Source organism: Carcharhinus amblyrhynchos, chromosome 4 (assembly GCF_965287045.1).
Source record: "Carcharhinus amblyrhynchos chromosome 4, sCarAmb.v2.hapA, whole genome shotgun sequence".
NCBI lineage: Eukaryota > Metazoa > Chordata > Chondrichthyes > Carcharhiniformes > Carcharhinidae > Carcharhinus > Carcharhinus amblyrhynchos.
The window spans coordinates 57150145-57170554 of record NC_137327.1 but is presented as its reverse complement, the minus strand read 5'-3'; the positions used below and the strand labels follow the sequence as shown (position 1 = coordinate 57170554).

At 42.4% G+C, this 20410-nt stretch overlaps 1 protein-coding gene across 1 annotated transcript in view; it reads right to left on the bottom strand.

The window, feature by feature from the left end:
• Nucleotides 1-20410, bottom strand: part of exoc3l1 (exocyst complex component 3-like 1) — a 73591-nt gene that overhangs the window by 26204 nt on the left and 26977 nt on the right. The window contains exons 4-5 of the mRNA XM_080188146.1: nucleotides 8558-8678; nucleotides 53-178 (exon numbers count right to left, since the gene is read on the bottom strand). Coding sequence (XP_080044272.1) covers nucleotides 53-178; nucleotides 8558-8678 — 247 coding nt within the window. The remainder of the gene's footprint in view (nucleotides 1-52; nucleotides 179-8557; nucleotides 8679-20410) is intronic.

Here is a 20410-nt window from a genome sequence, read left to right as displayed (position 1 = left end):
TCAACCAGCTAAATGTACTGGGCTCACATTATAATGCTGGCCTTTCACTGACCTGGGTCACAATCACCGGCAAGCTGGAATGGCAGTAACCCTCGTGGTCAGACTCAGGTTCCTCCTCCCTGTACCAGTCGTTCACCTCAGCTTCCAGAGCTTTCTGCATCCAATCCGACACAGCAAGCTAGAAGGAAGAAATCATGAAAATCATTTTAAACAGCTCGGACTCTATTGACAATTCTGGCTTTTCCTCTCTCAGTTTAATCAGCCACCTGAGCAACGTTTTACTGCTTTAATTTGATTTGATTTATTGTTTTCAAATGTATTGGTAACCAGTGAAAAGTATTGATTCTTGCACGCTACACAGACAAAGCATACCATTCACAGAGTACATAGGGGAAAAGGAAAGGAGTGGTGAATAATGTGGTGTTACAGTCATAGTTAGGGTGTAGTGAAAGATTAGTTTAATATAACGTAGGTCCCTTCAAAAGTCTGATGGCAGCAAGAAAGAAGCTGTTCTTAAGTCGATTGGTACGTGACTCAGACTTTTGTATCTTTTTTCCAATGGAAGAAAGTGGAAGGGAATATGTCCGGGATGCATGGGATCCTTGATTATGATGGCTGCTTTTTGAGGCAGCAGCAAACGCAGATAAAGTGGATGGATGGGAGGCTGATTTGCATGATGGACTGGCCTACGTTCACAACCTTCTGTAGTTTCTTGCAGTCTCGGTCAGAGCAGAAACCATACCAAACTGTGATACATCTGGGAAGGATGTTTTCTATGGTGCATCTGTAAACATTGATGAGTCATAGTGGACATGTCAAATTTCCTTAGCCTCCTGTGAAAGGAGGGGCGTTGGTGGGCTCTCTTACATCAATGTGGAGGGACCAGGACAGGTTGGTGCTATCTGGACACCTCACGATTTGAAGATCTCAACCATTTCTATTTCATCCCCGTTGATGAAGACAGCGACATGTCCTCGACTACGCTATATGAAGCCAATGGTCATCTCCTTCATTTTACTGACATTGAGGGAGAGATTATTGTCGTCGCACCAATTCACAAGATTCTCTATCCCTTTCTTGTACTCAATCTCAGCATTGTTTGAGATGGTGACATCAGCAAACTTGAAAAGGGGCACCAGAGTTGAGGATAATCGTGGAGGAGGTGTCATTGGCTATCCTTACAGATCATGATCTGTGGGTTAGGAAGTCGAAGATCTAGTGGCAGAGGGAGGAGCTGAGCCCCAGGCCACAATGTTTGGAGTTGAGTTTTGTACGGATAATGGTGTTGGAGATTGAGCTATCGTCAATAAATAGGAGTCTAACACAAGTGTCTTTGTTATTCAGGTGTTCCAGGGTTGAGTGTACTCCAACACAGAGGATAAGGGACCTGGCCTGCCCTAGCCTCTCATTAAAGCTCTCACCATGGATGGTTATGTGATGGCTGAATCTCTGGCTAGCTGTACTGTGGCCTATTTATGTGGTGTGCTGGAAGTCAAAGTTTCGAGCTTTATTGTGCCAGGTCAGCAGGGTGGATATCAATATCAGATCACTAGTCTTCACTACTCAGATGGGAATGTTCTCTCTGAAACAATCATACCATGTTTCACCAATACTGTAAGGCTGGTCGACCCAGCAAATTTGATGGGTGATATTTCAGTTAGATGCCACATCACTGAGAGAACTACAAGTCTCTGAAATTGGGTGTTCAGACAATATAAGCTTTTGACCAATACTTGGTACAATGACACATTTGGCAATCAATATTTTGTAGTTACCAGATATGTGAAAGACATTTTGGAATGAGGTATAATTACTGCACAAACCACAAACTCCACACTCAATGGACAGTGAATTGAACTGGTTGAACTTCTCACTCCATTTGATCTCAATTCCCCAAGGCCAATCCATCAACCTTGAAATTTAAAAATAAGTATTTAGTTGGACTGGAACCAGAATCTTAATCTAGCATTGGGGCAGGAGCATCTGACTTGTTTTCTTATCTTTTGAGAGAATAGTGCAGCAACCAGAATCTTTATGGTACAAAAGGAGGCCATTCACCCCATCTAGTCTGCACTTGCTCTCTGAAAGTGCATTCTATCTAATCCCACTCACCTGCCTTATCACTGTAACTTTACACATTATTTATTTTGAGAAAGCAATCCAATTCTGTTTTGAATACCTTGATCGAAGTTGCCTCCACCACCTTCTCAGGAAGACTCCAATCACCCACTGAGTGAATTTATTTCACCTCACATCATTTTTACTCCTTTTGTTCATTATTTTGAATGCATGCTCCAGTTCTTGGTGCTCTCTTAGGTGGAAAACAGTTTCTCACTATTTACCCTGTCCATACCCCACAGAATCTCGAATATCTTTATCAAGTCTCCTCTCAGCTTTCTTTTCTCCAAGGAAAACAGTTCTAATCTATCCTCAAAGATACAGTTATTTGTCCCTGGAATATTCTTGTGAATTTTCTGTCTCCAATGCCTTCACATCTTTCCTCTAGTAGATGCCCAGAACTGGACACAGTACTCCAGATGAGGCCTAATTAATGTCTTCTCATACAGTTTCAACATGACCTCCTTATTCTTGTACTCAATGCCTCAATTAAGCTTAAGGTACTTCACAGTGAGTAGCAATCCTGCCTCTGAGCCAGGAGTTCCAGGTTCGAGAGCAACCCCTGGGTTTGATGGCCAATGAAGATATGTTCATAACGTAGTCAAATAGATTGAGTGTCAACCTGCAAAGTCTTCCAAACATGTCAAGGGCTGGCAGTAAGAGCAGGAGAAGCTCCTGGTCAGCCACACCTGATGTGGAATTGTGTCCTTCAAGCTATATGCCCCTGGCAACAGACTAACAACCTATTCCAGGAATTACTAGCAATGGAAACAGACAAAAAGTTTGTCTTAATGCACCATTAGATGTGGAAAGAGAATTGGAATGGGGAATACTAGATGCTTACTAACTGCCCTTTCTACATGCCCTACCATCTTCAATAACTTCTACACATATACGCCAAGAGCCCTCTATTCCTATACCTCCTTTATAGTTTCTCTCTTTTCTTTATACTGTCTCTCCATATTCTTCCTGCATTATCTCACACTTCTCCCCATTGAACCTTATCACCCAAGATAAATTTCCCTCTTACATTTTCCCCATTCTCAATGTTTTTTCTCTCCTCCCCACACACCTCTACTATCCCTTCTCTCCTCTTCTCACACTCTTTCCTTTATCCTTTCTTCTCCATTATATTTCATTGCTCATTCAGTGAGCAAAAGAGGACTCTGGAGCCAGTTGTTCCTTAACATTGATTTATTCACAGAACCAACCCCCCACACCAACCACACACAGAGAAAATACTTAAGAATAATGCCCCCACCTTTTTCCCACCTACCAAGAGTATGCACTTCATTGTGACAGGATGAACACTCTGCCCTCTCTCCCTCCTGATTCCTTTCCTTCCTCTCCTCTTCTCCCCCTACACTTAATATGCTGAAAACCTCCATGTCCGTAGCTAAGATTCTCCAGTGCTGCTTCAGTGAATGGAGATTTGGCTGGAATGCTAAATTTTCTGTTCTCACTTGCATCAGGGCAGGTATGGATAGGATCCCATAGAGTTTTACACCACAGAAGGAGGTCCTTTGACCCATCATGTCTGTGCCAGCTATCAAGCACCTACCTATTCTAATCCCATATGCAGCACTTAGTCCATAGCTTTGTATGCTATAATGTTTCAAATGTTCATCTAAATGCTTCTTAAATGTTGTGAGGGTCCCTGCTTTTACCACCCTTTCAGGCAGTGAGTTCCACATTCCCACCATCCTCTGGGTGAACAAGTTTCTCCTCAAGTCCCCTCTAAATCTCCTGTTCCTTACCTTAAATCTATGCCCTCTGGTTAATCATCCCACTGCTAAGGGGAAAAGTTTATTCCGGTACACCTCATTCAAGTCGTCACTCAGCCTTCTCTGATCTAAGGAAGCCAACCCCAGCCTCCCCAGCCTCTCTTAGTTGAAATGTTTTGGTCCAGGCAACATCCTGGTGAATCTCCTCTGCAATTCTCTAGTGCAATCATATCATTGGGTGGCAAACAGAACTGTATACAATACTCTATCTGCAGCCTATCGAGTGATTTAGATTGCTCCAAAATAACCTCCCCGACCTTAAATTCTCTGCTAATAAAGGCAAATATCCCATCTGTCTCCTTAACCATCTTATCTACTAGTCCTGCTGCCTTTGGGGATTTTTTGGCCATGTATCCCAAGATCCGTGTGGTTCTCTGTATTTTCTAGGGTCCTACAGTTCGTTTTATCTTCTCAAAATACATCACGTCACACTTTTCAAGGTTAAATACCATTTGCCACTGTTTTGCCATCTAACCAGCCTGTCCACATCACCTTGTAATCTAAAGCTTTCCTCCATGCTATTTACAGCACCACCAATTTTCTTGTCATATGCGAGCTTACTTATCATATTTCCTACATTCATGTCTAGATCATTAACATACACTATATACAGCAAGGGACCCAGCACTCATACCTGCATACACTACTGGATAAAGGCTTTTTCTCCTTCATTTGCTTACTTTTTTCCTCCCTTCTCTTCTCCCATTCCATCCCCTTTCATTTCTTCTTCTCTCCCTTCCCAATTCCCATCCCTCCCCATCAACAAACCCAAAATATTTGATACTGAAGTTGAATTTTCATTGCCTATTGTGAAGTTGTACTATGCTAACCTCATACAACTGTAGTGAAGCCAGTAGACATAAAAACTGGGAGGAGTTTCCAACAGGTCACTAATGCAAATTGCCTATTTTGTACGGTCACCCCTGTCCTTCAGCCTGCTAACTTTGAGTTTGATCCTGATTATTGTTCACTAACAGTAACAAACCAAGGTCCGATTTCTGGCAGGACACTATCTCCTCTTTTCACCATCATATAACAGAAGCAAGAGTCCAGTGGGTTGAACAAAGAGATAGCCAGCTTAAAGGGGCTTGGTAGTATGCTAAGGTGAGTTAGTGCGATTCAGCAGTTTATGAAATAATTATGCTGTGTGGACTCTCAAGCTTTAGCAAATTGCTGTTTTCCACCAATGCTCTCCGCTCCTCTCGACGCTTGCTGGGTTCTGGCTTTGTATGTACAATTTGGTTAGCAGTTATTGAATTCATTGGATATACCTTGGGAATTTAACAAGATTTATTTACTATTAATGAGTAAAATAATGCTTTTTTCCAAATGTTTTATACTGAGGCTCCAGTGAAGACACCAATCAGCAAAGTCACTGATTTCTAATTTTCATGGAAAGACAGATTGTATCGTGGAATACTCTTCCCTGAGCAAAGTTCATGAAGTTCATGCAGAATCTGACTTATTCATTCATGGTGAATGTTCATCTGAATTCTCTCTGGAAACCATAGTCATATATTCGCCCAGCAGAGATCTCAAGATTTCGGAGAGTTTTGCCATAATTCACTCTCACCCTCACTCAGTCTCCACATTCACACACACCACTCACACACGGTACAGCCCAATCCTGTTCCCACCCGATGTCCCATCTTTATACCCAATGTGGCACCATCATGTGGTTAACGGTAATACCACCCCATGTTTACAAGGAAGATGGTATTGCTTGGTTACCAATGTGACATCATCCCATGGTTACCTGTGAGTTTTTAAAAATTCATTTATGAGATATGGACGTCACTAGTTAGACCAGAATTTATAGCCCATCCCTAATTATCCTTGAAGAGGTGGTGGTGAGCTGCATTCTTGAACCACTGCAGTCCATTTGGTATAAGTACACATCCACAAGAAAGGAGGTCCAAGATTTTGACCCAGTGACAGCGGACAAACAGTGATGTATTGCCAAGTCAGGTTGGTGAGTGACTTGGAAGGGAACTTCTAGGTGGAGGTGTTCCCAGGAATCAGCTATTCTTGTCCTTCTAAATGGTAGCAGTCATGGATTTGGAAGGCGCTGTCCAAGGAACCTTGTTGAGTTCCTGCACTGCTTCTTGTAGATGGTACACACTTGTTGCCATTGTTTGTCAGTGGTGGAGGAATTGAATGTTTGTGGAAAGGATAGCAATCAAGTGGGCTGCTTTGTTCGGGGTGATGTTGAATTTCTTGAGTGTTGTTGGAGCTGCACTCATCCAAGCAGGTGAAGAGTGTTCCAATATGTTTTGACTTGCACTTCTAGAAGGTGAGAATTAGGAGGTGAGTTACTCGCCACAGGATTCCTTGCCTTTGACCAGCTGTTATAGCCATTTTACCAGTGGTTACCAGTGTGACGTCACTCATGGTGACCAGTAGTTACCAGTGTGATATCATTCTTGGTTACCAGTGGTTACCAGTGTGACACCACCCCATGGTTACCAGTGTGACATCATTCAGGTTCCCAACGACTACCAGTGTGACGTCACTCATGGTTACTAGTAGTTACCACTATGACATCATTGAATGATGGATTGTAGGTCCATTTCCCAAGCTACAGAGCACCAGGGCCATATGAACAGGATAGATAATAGAAATGATTTGGGTCTCCAATCCAGTTGTCACAGGTCTTCTTGATTAAACAAATAGCCAGTGAGGGAGCTTATAGAAACCAATGTTCTAGATTAGGGGCAAGCTGTCAGAGACCTTTGTTTGCAACAGTTGTGCAGTTAGGTTGCCATTGTTTGATGAAACTTAACACAAAAGGAGTGCAAGAATGTTGACCCACGGGCACTCCAGAGGTAATGGTGCATAGGAAGGAAGAAAAGCCATTGCAGGAGATTCCCTGGCTATGACTGGATCGGCTAAAGTAGAGCCAGGTGAAGGCAACACCACACAGCTTCCCTAGGAAGGCGAGGTATTGGAGAAGGATGGTGAGGTCAGCTGTATTAATGGATGCACATAGATCGCAAATGGTGTGTTTGGGAAGTTTTCCGCAGTGACAGTTCCAGGATGTAATTTGTGACCTTGATAAGGACTTGTTCAGTGCTGTTGCAGGGGATGAATCCTAATTGGAGTGGTTCAAATGTAGAGTTGCAAGAAAGGTGGGCATGGATTTGGGAATTGAAAGTATATCCAAGGAGTTTGGAGTGAAAAGGAAGGTTAGAAATGGGGTGGTAGTTTGCAAGGACAGAGTGATTCAGGGTGGGTTTTTTTGAGGAAGTGGGTGATTGCAACACATTTGAAAGGGAGGGTAAAGAGGGGAATTGCTTACAATATCAACTAGAATGGGGGTCAGAAAAGCTAGTTTAGTGGTCAACAGTTTAGTGGGAAAACAGGAGGAGCAGGTGGGTTTGATGGATGAGTCCAGGAGGGGAAACAGGAGAGGAATCCAGAGTAAAATGTGAGCCTTGGGGCTAGAGCAAAGAGGGGGAACTCGGGGAAAGTTTTGGCTGGGGGCTAGAGGATGGAAGGATGTAACATAGCCAGCTGACAGATGGTAACCACCTTACCAAGAAAGAAATTCATGAGCTCCTCACATTTCCTGAGGCTGAAGGTAGAGGTGGAAAATGAAGAGAAGTTTAAGCAGATAGTTGCTATTGAAATTAAGTTACGACAGGAAGCGACCATTACATTCCAGCATGATCCTGGAGTATTGAGCAGATTTGGAGGAGGGAAAGCTGGATCTGATAGTATTTGATGTGATCCAATCAGATCCAGCTCAGTCAGATGTTACAATTGCATGATTACCACTGTGACAACATACCATGGTTACCACTGGTTGAAAGGATATACAATATGAACACAACTAGGCAAAACACAACCAGCAGGTAAATGCTCTTATTTAATCTTTATTTATTAGAGATTTAAAAAGAGATTCAGGAAAAAGAGTAGAGGAGACTGGTTTTCAGATTAACAAGGCGGTTATGGAATGCATTATGGGTACTCAAAGCTGAGACCAGGTCAATATTTAAGAATTGGTTAAATAGATCACTAAAGGAAAGACAGATAAAAGAATACAGGAACCAGGCAGGGAAATGGTAAGGACCGCTGCTATGTGGAAGATAAACACCAACTCAAATAGGGTGAGCCAAATGGCCCGTTCTGTTGTTGTAATTCCTCTGAAGTTCTATTTGTTGAACTGCCTCCAGTATTACATGGCATGTTTGTTCCACACAGATTTTTTCCACTCCTCTCTCGGTGATATAGCTACACATCTTAAAGAATACTGGCACTTTGACTGAGCCTACGGGATATTTGACTATAGGGGCCATCATTGCACAGACTGATCTTCTGTTCCTTTACACGTGTGCTTTCCATGGGGGGTGGGGGGAGCGGGTTGGGGGTGGGGGTGGTAGTTGGGTTGGTGGTGGTGGTTGAAACCTCTCTTCACACCCTGAAGTTCTGAGTTCAGTGATGGCTTTTGATGCTTGGCTCAGGTGAGGTTATTAGCTCAGGTTGAGAATTGTATGTTGGGCCTGCATAACCCAGCAACACACAATGAACCATCACTTTGTTTTTCTTAACAACATTTATGTATTTTTTTAAGCTTGGTTTGCACAGGGAATCTAACAAATTCAAATTTTGGTGGGCCCACCCAAGTTTAAAATTATTTAAAGATCTCAACTCACCCGAATAGCATTAACATATTTATTCTGCAGCTGCTCCAGTGCATCTTGGGAAATCAGGGGGCCCGGTGAGGCAATGTCAACATCAGGAGAGAGATCAGGGTGAGCTACCATTTCTGGACTGCTGGGGAAAAGAGACAAAACAGGAAAACAGGAAGCAAAGTTGTGATAACACCATTACAGGAAAAGCATCACAAATGATTAATGTTCCAAGGCAATCACTGGAAGAATTTACTATGGCTTCTTCTGAGGTGGAGCTCTTCCTCTCAATAGTCGAAAGCTTCCTGCCCATGGTCAGTAAGATTATTTGATGGTGAGATGGGCAACATGAGGGAGGGAGACAAGTTATTCAGGTGCATGAGAGAAAGAATGACTTAAATTATTGGTTCTTTTCAGCCCATTGTGTTTGTACTCGCTTTTTGAAAGGGCTGCCCAATTTTCCCAGCATGTCAGAACAGCAATTTTTTCCTTTTCAACTATTCCCTTTAGAAAGTTACTATTAAATCTACTACCATTCTTATGTGGCAGGGCAGAAAATGTGACGATCTTGGTCAGGAGTACCAATGGAACAGCTTGAAAATAATTCTTGCCTTTAAAAAGTAATAGGAACATAGGAATTAGGAGCACAAGTAGGCAAATTCCGCCCTTTGAGCCTGCTCCGCCATTCAATCAGATCACGGCAGATCTTTACTTTCTCTTCACCTCCCAACCTGTTCCCCATATCCCCTTATCCTTTTTTTTTATTAGAAGTGTATCTATCTCCTTCTTGAAACTATTTAATGATTCAGACTCCCCCACACAATGGAGTAGCAAGTTCCACAAATTCACGCCCTCTGCGAGAAGCAGTTCCTCCTCAGCTCAGTTTTAAATCTTGCACCCTGTACCTGTGACGTCTTGCTCTAGATTGCCACACAAGAGGAAACATTTGGTCTACGTTTACTTTATCAATCAATCAATCTGATCAGATCTCCTCTTTTCCTTTTAGACTCCAGTGAGTACAAGTTCAAACTGTTTAATCCCTCCTCTTTTGTCAGCCCTTCATCCCCAGAATCAATCTGGTGAACTTCCTCTGAACTGTCTCCAATGCCACCACATCTTTCCTCAAATAAGGAGACCAAAACTGGACATAATACTCTAGATATGGTCTCACCAACACCTGCTATGCAATTGCAACAACACTTCTCTCCAGTCCTTTTGCAATAAATGCCAACATCCCATTTACCTCTTGTATTACAAGCTGCAACTGCAAACCAACTTTTCACCACTCATGAACAAAAACACCCAGATCCCTCTGCCCAGACACATTTTGAATCTACTTTCCATTTAGGTAACACTTTGCTTTTCTATTTTTTCTGCCAAAATGGATAACCTCACACTTCTCCACATTAAATTCAATCTGTCAAATTTTGGCCCATTCTCCTGGCCTATCTATATCCATCTGTAAAATCTTTATATCCTCTTCGCTGCCTGCTTTCCACCTATTTGAGTATCATCTGCAAATTTTGCTGTTTTACACTCTGTCCCTGCTCACAGATCTTTTATCCAGATTGTGAACACTTGTGGTCCAAGGACTGACCCCTGCAGCACCCCGCTAGTTACATTTCACCAGCCAGAGAAGGATCTATTTATCTCAACCCTCTGCTTTCTGTTAATCAGCCAATCCTCAATCCAATTTAGTAGTAGTCTACCCCCAATCCCCTACGATCGCACCTTCTAAATCAGTCTCTTATGTGGTACCTTGCCAAATTCCTTCTAGAAGTCTAGATATACCACATCAACAAGTTCCCCACTATCCAACTTGATGGTTATGCCCTCAATCAACTCAAGCAAATTTACCAAGCATGATTTACCCTTCATAAAACCATGCTGACAATGGTGGATTGAACTTTGTCCTTCCAAATGTTCCATCATCTCCTTAATGATAGATTCCAGCAACTTCCTCACCACGGAGGCCAAGCTAACCGGTGTGTAGTTTCTTACTTTTTGCCTCTCTCCCTTTTTGAATCGGGGTGTCACATTAGCATCTTTTATATCCACCAGGCCTTACCAGAATCCAAAGAATTTTGAAATATCAATACCAATGCATCCACCATCTTGTTGTCACCCCCTTTAATACCCTAGGGTGCAGGCCACCAGGTCCCGGAGACTTATCTGCCTTTAATCCCATTAGATTATTCAATACCTTCTCCCTAGTGATGGTTATTGCACCAAGTTGTTTCGCATTAACTACAGTTATTGGAAAATCTTCGTTATTTTCTACCATCAAGACAGGGGTAAAATATTAGCTTAGTACCTCTGCCATCTCTGTGTTCCCCATTAATGCCTCACCAGTATCATCCTCTGAAGGACCAGCATTTACTTTAACTATTCTCTTCCTCTTTAAATACATACATAACATCGACATTCTTGAAGTGCATGACTGCAGGAGAATGTAGTAGCTAAGCTTTATTTAATTAATTAATTTGCTGCCAATGTGTATTGGCCACCCTTAATTGCCCTTGAGAAGATGATGATGAGCCGCCTTAAATAGGGATGAAACCATGATCTAGTAGGGGACAGGGCTGGCTAGCCCACTGTACTTGGGAAGTGCTGATGCCTGTGATGGTAATTTCTTAAGCTAGGGTAGAGAAAAAGGATCAGGATAGCCTATGAGGTTAAACTGAGGCATTACCTGATGCAATTTTTCAAAGCCATCTCGGCCTTTTGGCTATGATGAAGTGCATGACTGCCGGAGAATGTAGAAGCTAAGCTTTCTTTAATTAATTAATTCACTGTCAATGTTTATTGGCCACCCCTAATTGCTCTTGAGAAGGTGATGGTGAGCGATGGTCTAGTGATATTATTGCTCAACTACTGGGCCAGACAGTGCTCATTTCACATGGGCCATCCCCCTCATTACCCAGGGATCTCCAATCGGAAAGTACACAAGAATAGATGCAGGGGGTGGGAGGGAGTGTGGTGGAGAGGAGTTGGCATTGGCTTATCAAACTGATCCATTCAAAAAATGGTCACCTTTGGTGCTGACCCATTCTATTGTTCTAATATTCCCATCAACACAAGTGTTGGATATTGACAAAACCAGCCATTCAGAGGGCCGATTGGAGTGGGGCTGGAGTCACATTTGGTGCAATCAAAGAGTAGAATTTCACAACAACCCAGTGGCAGTGCAGTCACTTTATTTTCATCGAAATTATCTTTTTTCCAAAGAACAGAATGAAGATTCTCAAACTGGCATGGTGGAATATATCTAATCTTCTCCGGATTACTCATCATGTAATGTAACCTCTCTGAAATTGTAAAAGACACAAGTCTTCAGTACTATTGCTGGAATATTATCAGGGCCCGTAGCTTTTGCTGCAAGAGCATCAAGCATTTCTTGATACCATATGAAGTAAATTGAACTGGCTGAAGTCTGGCATTTGTGATACTGAGCCCTCAGGAGCAGACATACATGCATCATCCACTTGGCAATTCCAGCTGAAGATGGCTGTAAATGCTTCAGCCTTGTCTTTCATGCTGATGCATTGGGCTACTCCATCACTGAGAGTGGGAGTATTGTGGTGCTTCATGCTCCAGTTAGTTACTTAAATATCCGCCGCAAAACATAAATGGATGTGGCAGGACTAAAGAGCTTTGACCTGATCTGTTGGTTGTGGGATCACTTAGCTCTGTCCATCACATGCTACTTCTGGTTAGTAGCATGCATGCATGCATTATAGGTTGGCATCCCATTTTTAGAGTGCCTGATGCAGCACCAGGCATGCCCTCCTGCACTCCTCATTGAACCAGGGTTAAACTCCTGCTTGATGGTAATGGTAGAGTGAAGACTATGCTAGATCATGAGGTTATAGCTTGTAACTGAGTATAATCTTACAGTTGTTAATGACTCTCAGTGCTGTATGGGGCCCAGTTTTGAGCTGGTAGATCTGCCAAAAATCTATCCTACTTAGCACAGGTGGCAGTGCCAGCCAACACAATGGGGATTATCCTCAGTATGAAAAGAGGATGTTGACTATATAAAATCTGTGTGGTGGTTACTTTTACCTATGCTGTCATGGACAGTTGCATCGGCAACAGTTAGATTTGTGAGGGCAAGCTCAAATAGGATTTTCCCTCTTGTTGTTTCCCTTGCCATCTGCCAAAGACCCAGTTTAGTGGTCACGTCATTCAGGGCTTGGCCAGCTCAGCCAATAGTGGTGCTTCTGGTGCTACTTCTGGTGATGGACATTGACGTCCCCTACCCAGAATACACTCAGTGCCTTGCACTTCTTTCAAAAGGTGTTCAACATCGAGGAGTACAGATTCATCAATTTGCAAAAAATCACTTGGCCATGTTTGACCCAATGTCACGAGAATTCATGGTTCTGGAAGCTTGAAGACACCCAGGGCCACTACCTCCAGAAGATTGTACGTCCTGTGCTGCCATTTTGATAAGTCTGCTCTGTTTCAGGAAAAGTGGAGAAAGAATCTGAAACATTTGAATGGTATGATTCTATGAGCATGACTAGTCTGTGGGACGGCTCTCCCAATATTTTAGTGAGGAAGTCTTTGCAGGATCAATTAGGCTGGAAGTGTCTTTGTCATGTCTGTTGCCTAGGTGGGAATCAAGTGGTCTATGTGGTTTTCTTCCAGCTGTTTGATACAACTGAGTGTACTTTCTAAACTACTTTATAGGGGCAGTTAAGGGTCATTTTGGGGTCACATAGTGGGCCTGGAGTTACATATGATCTAGATTGGTTAAGGATATCAGATTTCCTTCCATAAAGGGCACTTGTGAACCAGAATTAACTTGTATTCCATATTAGTTTATTGCACAGAATTTAAATTTCCTAGCTGCCTTGGAGGGATTTGAACTAATATCCCTGGGTCATTAGTTCAGACCTCTGGGTTGCTAGTCCAATAACATAACAACCATGTTACCATACATACCCTTAATCATAATCATCTTAATTTTGTGTACTTTTGTTGCACTACTCATAACAAAGGTTTTGTGGGGCAGTAGGTAGCATCCCTGCCTCTGAGCCAGAAACTCTGGGTTTGAATCCCACCCCAGGACTTAATGGCTTTCATAATACGAGCCAACAGGTTGAGACAACCTGCAAAACCTTCCTACATAACTACAGCTAGGAGTAAGAGCAGGTGAGATTCCTGGTCAGCTGCACTTGTTGTGGAGTAGTGTCCCTTAAGTTATAAACCCCTGGAGACAAACTACTGACCTGCTGCATGAAATACTATCTATGAAAACGGATGAAAGTCTATTTTAGTGCACCACTATGTGCAGGAAGAGAATTGGGAATTCGTACTATTTATAACTCACCATTATCAGTGTACTCTCCATCAGGGGACTTCTTAACATCCTCAACTGTAATGAAAAGTTATCTCAATTCTCAAGCCACTCTTCCCAATGATAACTCTTCATCCATGACTTAGAGAATGCATCCATGTTATTCGTGTAATGGATGGTCCTAACTGCCCATGACACTTCAAAGAAGATGTTGGACATGTTCAGCATTCCATTGTTCAGGAGCTGGCTTTGAGAAATCGACATTGGCTTCTCCAGATTAATGTTTCCTCAAGTCTTTTAAATTGTGTTCAATATTGTAGACTGTATAATGCATCTGACAGCAGAAGATTTTTAATGTCCTGTTCCTGTCTCCCTCTTTGAAGGAATTGGAGTGAACATGGGAAGGGTTCATATCCTCCACTCCTCTGGCACAAATTTCCTTTCAGAGGACATTTTGGAAAATAATAGCTAAGAACCAATGTCATTGTTTCCTTAGCTTCCTTCCAAGATTTTGGGATAGAAACCATCTGATCACAGCGACTTGGCTGTATTTATTTTCAGTCACTTCTTCAGTACCTTCCCCTTCTGAAGATTAGTTACCACTCACTGTTTGACACTCAGCTGTAGCTCTTGCCTATGGGGAAGCTCTTTGCCTTCTGAATAAAACACCATGGAATCGCTACATCAGAGGTGTATTCAAACTGGACAAAATGAGAAGCACCACCACCCACTATAGGCCCATTATCTCTCCCTGATGTGCCTGACATGAGAGTCTTTATTAGATTCATTTCATGGACATAGCATCCAATTGGGGTACCATTAGAGAGCTGGTACTAAAAGGTGTATGGTGAAGTTTTACCTGATTAAAATGTCAGTCGTCTTCGATTAGCTATCACGTTGAATTAACAACTCTAGGCTTGATATCTGATTTCTTTCTGTCACATTTGATTGTGTTAAAGGCAGACTAATTCTGTGAGACAAACAGGAACTAAATACCAGGAAACACGGCCACTCAAAGCCAATAAAGGGCCAAATCTAAAGGAAGATGAAAACTGGAAGTACTATAGATAAGATTCTTGAAATGGCAGTGGTAAGATACAATGTAGGAGGGACATGGCAGAGTATGTTCATGGATACAGTGTACTGGAATAAACAATGTTCAAAAGAAATTGACTTTAATACAAATTGGGGTGGAAATCTTTAGACAAGATAAATGGGGTTAAAGCAAAAAGATGCCCTTGAGATAGATGATATTGACCCCAAATTATTAAGAGAGACATGGGAAATGTTTGTGAGGCACAAACTTGTGAAAGGAAATAGTGAACGCACCTGGAGATCCAGTGGATTGTAAACAGGTTAATGTGGGACACCTTTTCAAAAGGGTCATAAAATAAGCAGAATTTTTTTTCATTATTTCATCATGGGATGTGAGTGTCTCTGGCTAGGTGAATGTTTAATGCCCATCTCTAATTGCCCTTGCAAAGGTAGTGACGAGCTGCCTTCTTGAACCGCTGCAGTCATGGCAGTGTAGGTACATCCACAGTGCAGTTTGGGAGACAGTTTCAGGATTTTGACCCAATTAATCCTGCTTCAATATCAGGTCCATAATGAATATTATCAGGAGTAAATTTGGGCATTATCTTGAAAGTAACCTGCTTTGCAGTAGTGAGCATGGATTGAGAAAGGAAAGTTCCCATCTCCCCAAGTTTCCACAATTTCCTTGAGAAAGTGACATCCTAACTAGATTGTGAATATTCCCTAATACATAAGGCAATAATAGTAATGGATTTTAATCACCCAAGTATTAACTGAGATAGTTTTAGAGTGCAAAGTAGGGAGGGAGCAAAATTCTTAAATTGCATCTATCAGAATATTTTTAGCCAGTAGAAAGCCCAACAAGGGAGGGATTAATTCTTGATCTAATATTCAGAAATGAGCCCAGACAGGTGGAAGGTGTATTAGTGGGCAACTGTATTGGAGATAATGATCATAATTCAGTTAGAGTTAGGATTGGTATGGAAAAGATGAGGATGGGTCAGGAATAAAAGTTCTTAACTGGGCCAAGACTAATTTTACTAAGACAGGGACCACATTGACCCAAGTGGGTCAAAGCTACTTGCAGATAAGAACATAATAAAAACATAAGAAATAGGAGCAGGAGTAGGCTATCAAGCTCCTCGAGCCTGATCCGCCATTCAATAAGATCATGGCTGATCTGATAGTGGTTCAGTTCCACCAACCCGCCTGCTCCCCATAACCCTTAATTCCTTTATTGGTCAGGAATCTATCTACCTGTGACTTAAACACACTTAACAAGGTAGCCTCCACTGCTTCAATGGGCAGCGAATTCCAGAGATTCACTACCCTCTGGGAGAAGAAGTTCCTCCTCAACTCTATTCTAAATTGACTCCCCCTTATTTTGAGGCTGTGCCCTCTAGTTCTTGTTTCCTTTCTAAGTGGAAATAATCTTTCTGCCTCTCCCCTTTCTAGCCCCTTCATTATCTTATATGGCTCTATAAACTATCCCCTCAGCCTTCTAAACTCCACTGAGTACAGGCCCAATCTACTCAATCTCTCCTCATAAGCTAACTCCCTCATCTCCGGAATCAACCTGGTGAACCTTCTCTGTACTCCCTCTAAGGCCAATATATCCTTTTGCAAATAAAGGGACCAAAATTGCACACAGTACTCTAGTTGCGGCCTCACCAGTACCTTGCACAATTGCAGCAAGACCTCCCTGCTTTTATACACCATCCCCCTCATGATAAAGGCCAACATTCCATTCGCCTTCTTGATCACCTGCTGCACCTGCAAATTGAGTTTTTGCGATTCATGCACAAGGACTCCCAGGTCCCTCTGCACAGTAGCATATTGTAATTTTTCACTATTTAAATAATAGTCCATTTTACTATTATTCCTTCCAAAGTGGATAACCTCACACTTGCCAACGTTATACTCCATCTGCCAGATCCTCGCCCACTCACTTAGCCTATCCAAATCTCTCTGCAGACTTTCCGTGTCCTCCACGCAATTCGCTTTCCCACTCATCTTTGTGTCATCTGCAAACTTTGATACCCTACACTCAGTTGCCTCCTCTAGATTGTCTATGTATACGGTAAACAGTTGAGGCCCCAGCACCGATCCATGCGGCACGCCACTAGTCACCAACTGCCAACTGAAAAAGCACCCATTTATTCCAACTCCCTGCCTCCTGTTAGATAGCCAATCCTCAATCTACGCTAACACTTTACCCCCAACTCCGTGTACCATAATCTTATGCAGCAACCTTTTGTGAGGCACCTTATCGAACGCCTTCTAGAAATCTAAAAACACCACACCCACCAGTTCCCCTCTATCAACCACACTCATTACATCTTCATAAAAATCCAGTAAATTTGTCAAACAAGACTTCCCCTTCATGAATCCATGCTGCGTCTGCTTGATCAAACCATTCTTTTCCAGGTGTCCTGCTATTTCTTCTTTAATGATGGATTCCAGCATTTTCCCAACTACGGGCGTTCAGCTAACTGGCCTGTAGTTACCTGCCTTTTGTCTACCTCTTTTTTTGAACAGTGGCATCACATTAGCTGTTTGCCAATCAGCTGACACCTCCAGCGAATTTTGATAAATTACAACTAACGCATCTGCTATTATAAAATATGTGTCAGAGCAGTGTCAAGGAGTAGATAGCAGAAGTACAGGGCAAATACATTCCTGTAAAGGCAAAGGGTGGTGGGACCAAGATCAGAGAAACCTATATGTCAAGGGACACGACGGTCAGGATTAAGAAAAAATGGAAGAAGCTTATGATAGATATTGAGGGCTCAACATGCAGAGTCCCTAGAGGAGCACAGAAAATGCAGGGGGAAACTTAAAAAGAAAATTAGGAAAGCCAAGAGATTGCATGAAAAAGCCTTTGAACAAAGGAAAACCCGAAGAAGCTTTTTAAATGCACAAAGGCCAAGAGAATAATCAGGAAAGAGCAAAGACAATTAGGGACCATGTAGGTAATTTGCGTGTAGATCCGGAAGATGTTGGTACAAATCCTCAATGAATTCTTTATGTTGTTCCTCATAATGGAAAAGGACAATACAGGGTAGAAGACTGTGAAATATTAGAGGAAATTAACATAGAGAGGAGTTATTAACAAGTTCATCAGCCTTAAAAGTGGACAAATTCACAGGCCAGATGAGATGTATCTCAGCTGTTGATGGAGGCAAAGCAGGAAGTATCAAGAGCACTTGTAGTACTTTGCAAATCCTCTCTGGCCACAGATGAGGTCATGATGAGGAGATGCCAGCTTTGGACTGGTAAAAACAGAAAGAAGTCTCACAACACCAGCTTAAAGGCCAACAGGTTTATTTGTAGCAAACGCCACAAGTTTTCAGAACAGGCATCCCTTCGTCAGGTGGGTGGGCGTTAGACACAGACATAGAACAGTACAGCACAATACAAACCCTTCAGCCCTTGATGTTGTGCCAAGCTATGTCCAAACCCAAGATCAAGCTATTCCACTCTATCATTCTGGTATGCTCCATGTGCCTATCCAATAACCGCTTGAAAGTTCCTAAAGTGTCCGACGCCACTGTTACAGCAGGCAGTCCATTCCACACCCCAACCACTCTCCGAGTAAAGAACCTATCTTGGATATCCCTCCTATATCTCCCACCATGAACCTTATAGTTATTCCTCCTAGTAACAGCCACATCCACCCGAGGAAATAGTCTCTGCATGTCCATGCTATCTATTCTCCTCAACATCTTATAAACCGCTATTAAGTTGCCTCTCATCCTCCTACATTCTGAAGAGAAAAGCCCCAGCTCCCTCAACCTTTCCTCATAAGACCTACCCTCCAAACCAGGCAGCATCTTGGTAAATCTCCTCTGCACTCTCTCCAATATTTTCATATCCTTCTTATAGTGAGGTGACCAGAACTGCACACAATGGTCCATATGTGGTCTCACCAAGTTCGTATACAGTTGCAGCATAACCCCATGGCTCTTAAACTCAAACCCCCTGTTAGTAAATGCAAACACACTATAAGCCTTCTTCACAGCTCTATCCACTTGACTGGCAACCTTCAGAGATCTGTGGATATGACCCCCAAGATCTCGCTGTTCCTCCACATTCCTCAGAGCCCTGCCATTGACCCTATAATCCGCATTCAAGTTTGTCCTACCAAAATGAATCACCTCACACTTATCAGGGTTAAACTCCATCTACCACTTTTCTGCCCAGCTCTGCATCTGATCAATGTCTCTTTGCAGCCTGAAAGAGCCCTCCACCTCATCCACTACTCCACCAATCTTGGCGTCATCAGCAAATTTACTAACCCACCCTTCAGTCCCCTCTTCCAAGTCATTGATAAAAATCACAAATAGCAGAGGACTCAGCACTGATCCCTGTGGTACATCACTGGTAACTGGCCTCCAGTCTGAAAATTTTCCCTCCACCACCACCCTCTGTCTTCTATGAGACAGCCAGTTATTAATCCAATCGGCCAAATTTCCTTCTATCCCACACCTCCTTACTTTCTTCATGAGCCTACCATGGGGAATCTTATCAAATGCCTTACTAAAATCCATATATACAACATCAACTGCTCTGCCTTTGTCTACACACTTAATTACCTCCTCGAAGAATTCAATCAAATTTTTGAGGCAGGACTTACCCCTCATAAAACTGTGCTGACTATCCCGGATTAAACTGATTCTTTCCAAATATAGGTCATAAATTCCATCTCTCAGGACCCCTTCCATTAACTTACTGACCACTGAAGTAAGACTAACTGGCCCATAATTACCAGGGTCATTCCTATTTCCTTTCTTGAAAAGAGGAACAACATTCGCCACTCTCCAGTCCTTTGGCATAATCCCCGTGGACAGTGAGGACCCAAAGATCAAAGCTAAAGGCTCCACAATCTCATTCCTTGCCTCCCAAAGTATCCTAGGGTGTATTCCATCTGGCCCAGGGGACTTATCGATCCTCAGGTTTTTCAAAAGTGCTAATACATCTTCTCTTAGAACATCTACCTCCTCTATCCTATCAGCCTATCCGATCACAAGCAGGGCACAAAGACACAAACTCAATTTACATGAATAATGATTGGAATGTGAATCTTTATAGCTAATCAAGTCTTAAATGTACAGACAATGTGAGTGGAGAGAGCATTAAGCACAGGTTAAAAGGATGCATATTGTTTCCAGACAGGAAAGTGAGTGAGATTTTGCAAGTCCACTCAAGCTGTGGGGGTGAGTTACCAGAGGACTGGAAAATGCTAACATTGTCCCATTATTAAAAAGGGAGGTAGAGAAAAACCAGGAAATTATAGGTTAGTCAGCTTAACCTTGGTGGTGAGGAAGTTACTATAGAGAATTCTGAGGGATGGAATATATGTGCACTTGGATAGGCATGGATTAACCTGGGATAGTCAACCCAATTTGTTAAAGGAAGGTTGGGTTTGACAACTTTAATCAAAGTTTTTGAGAAGGTAACCAGGAATGTTGATGAGGGTATTGCATTTGGATGTCTATATGTTTATATGGACTTTAACAAGATTTTTGATAAGGTCC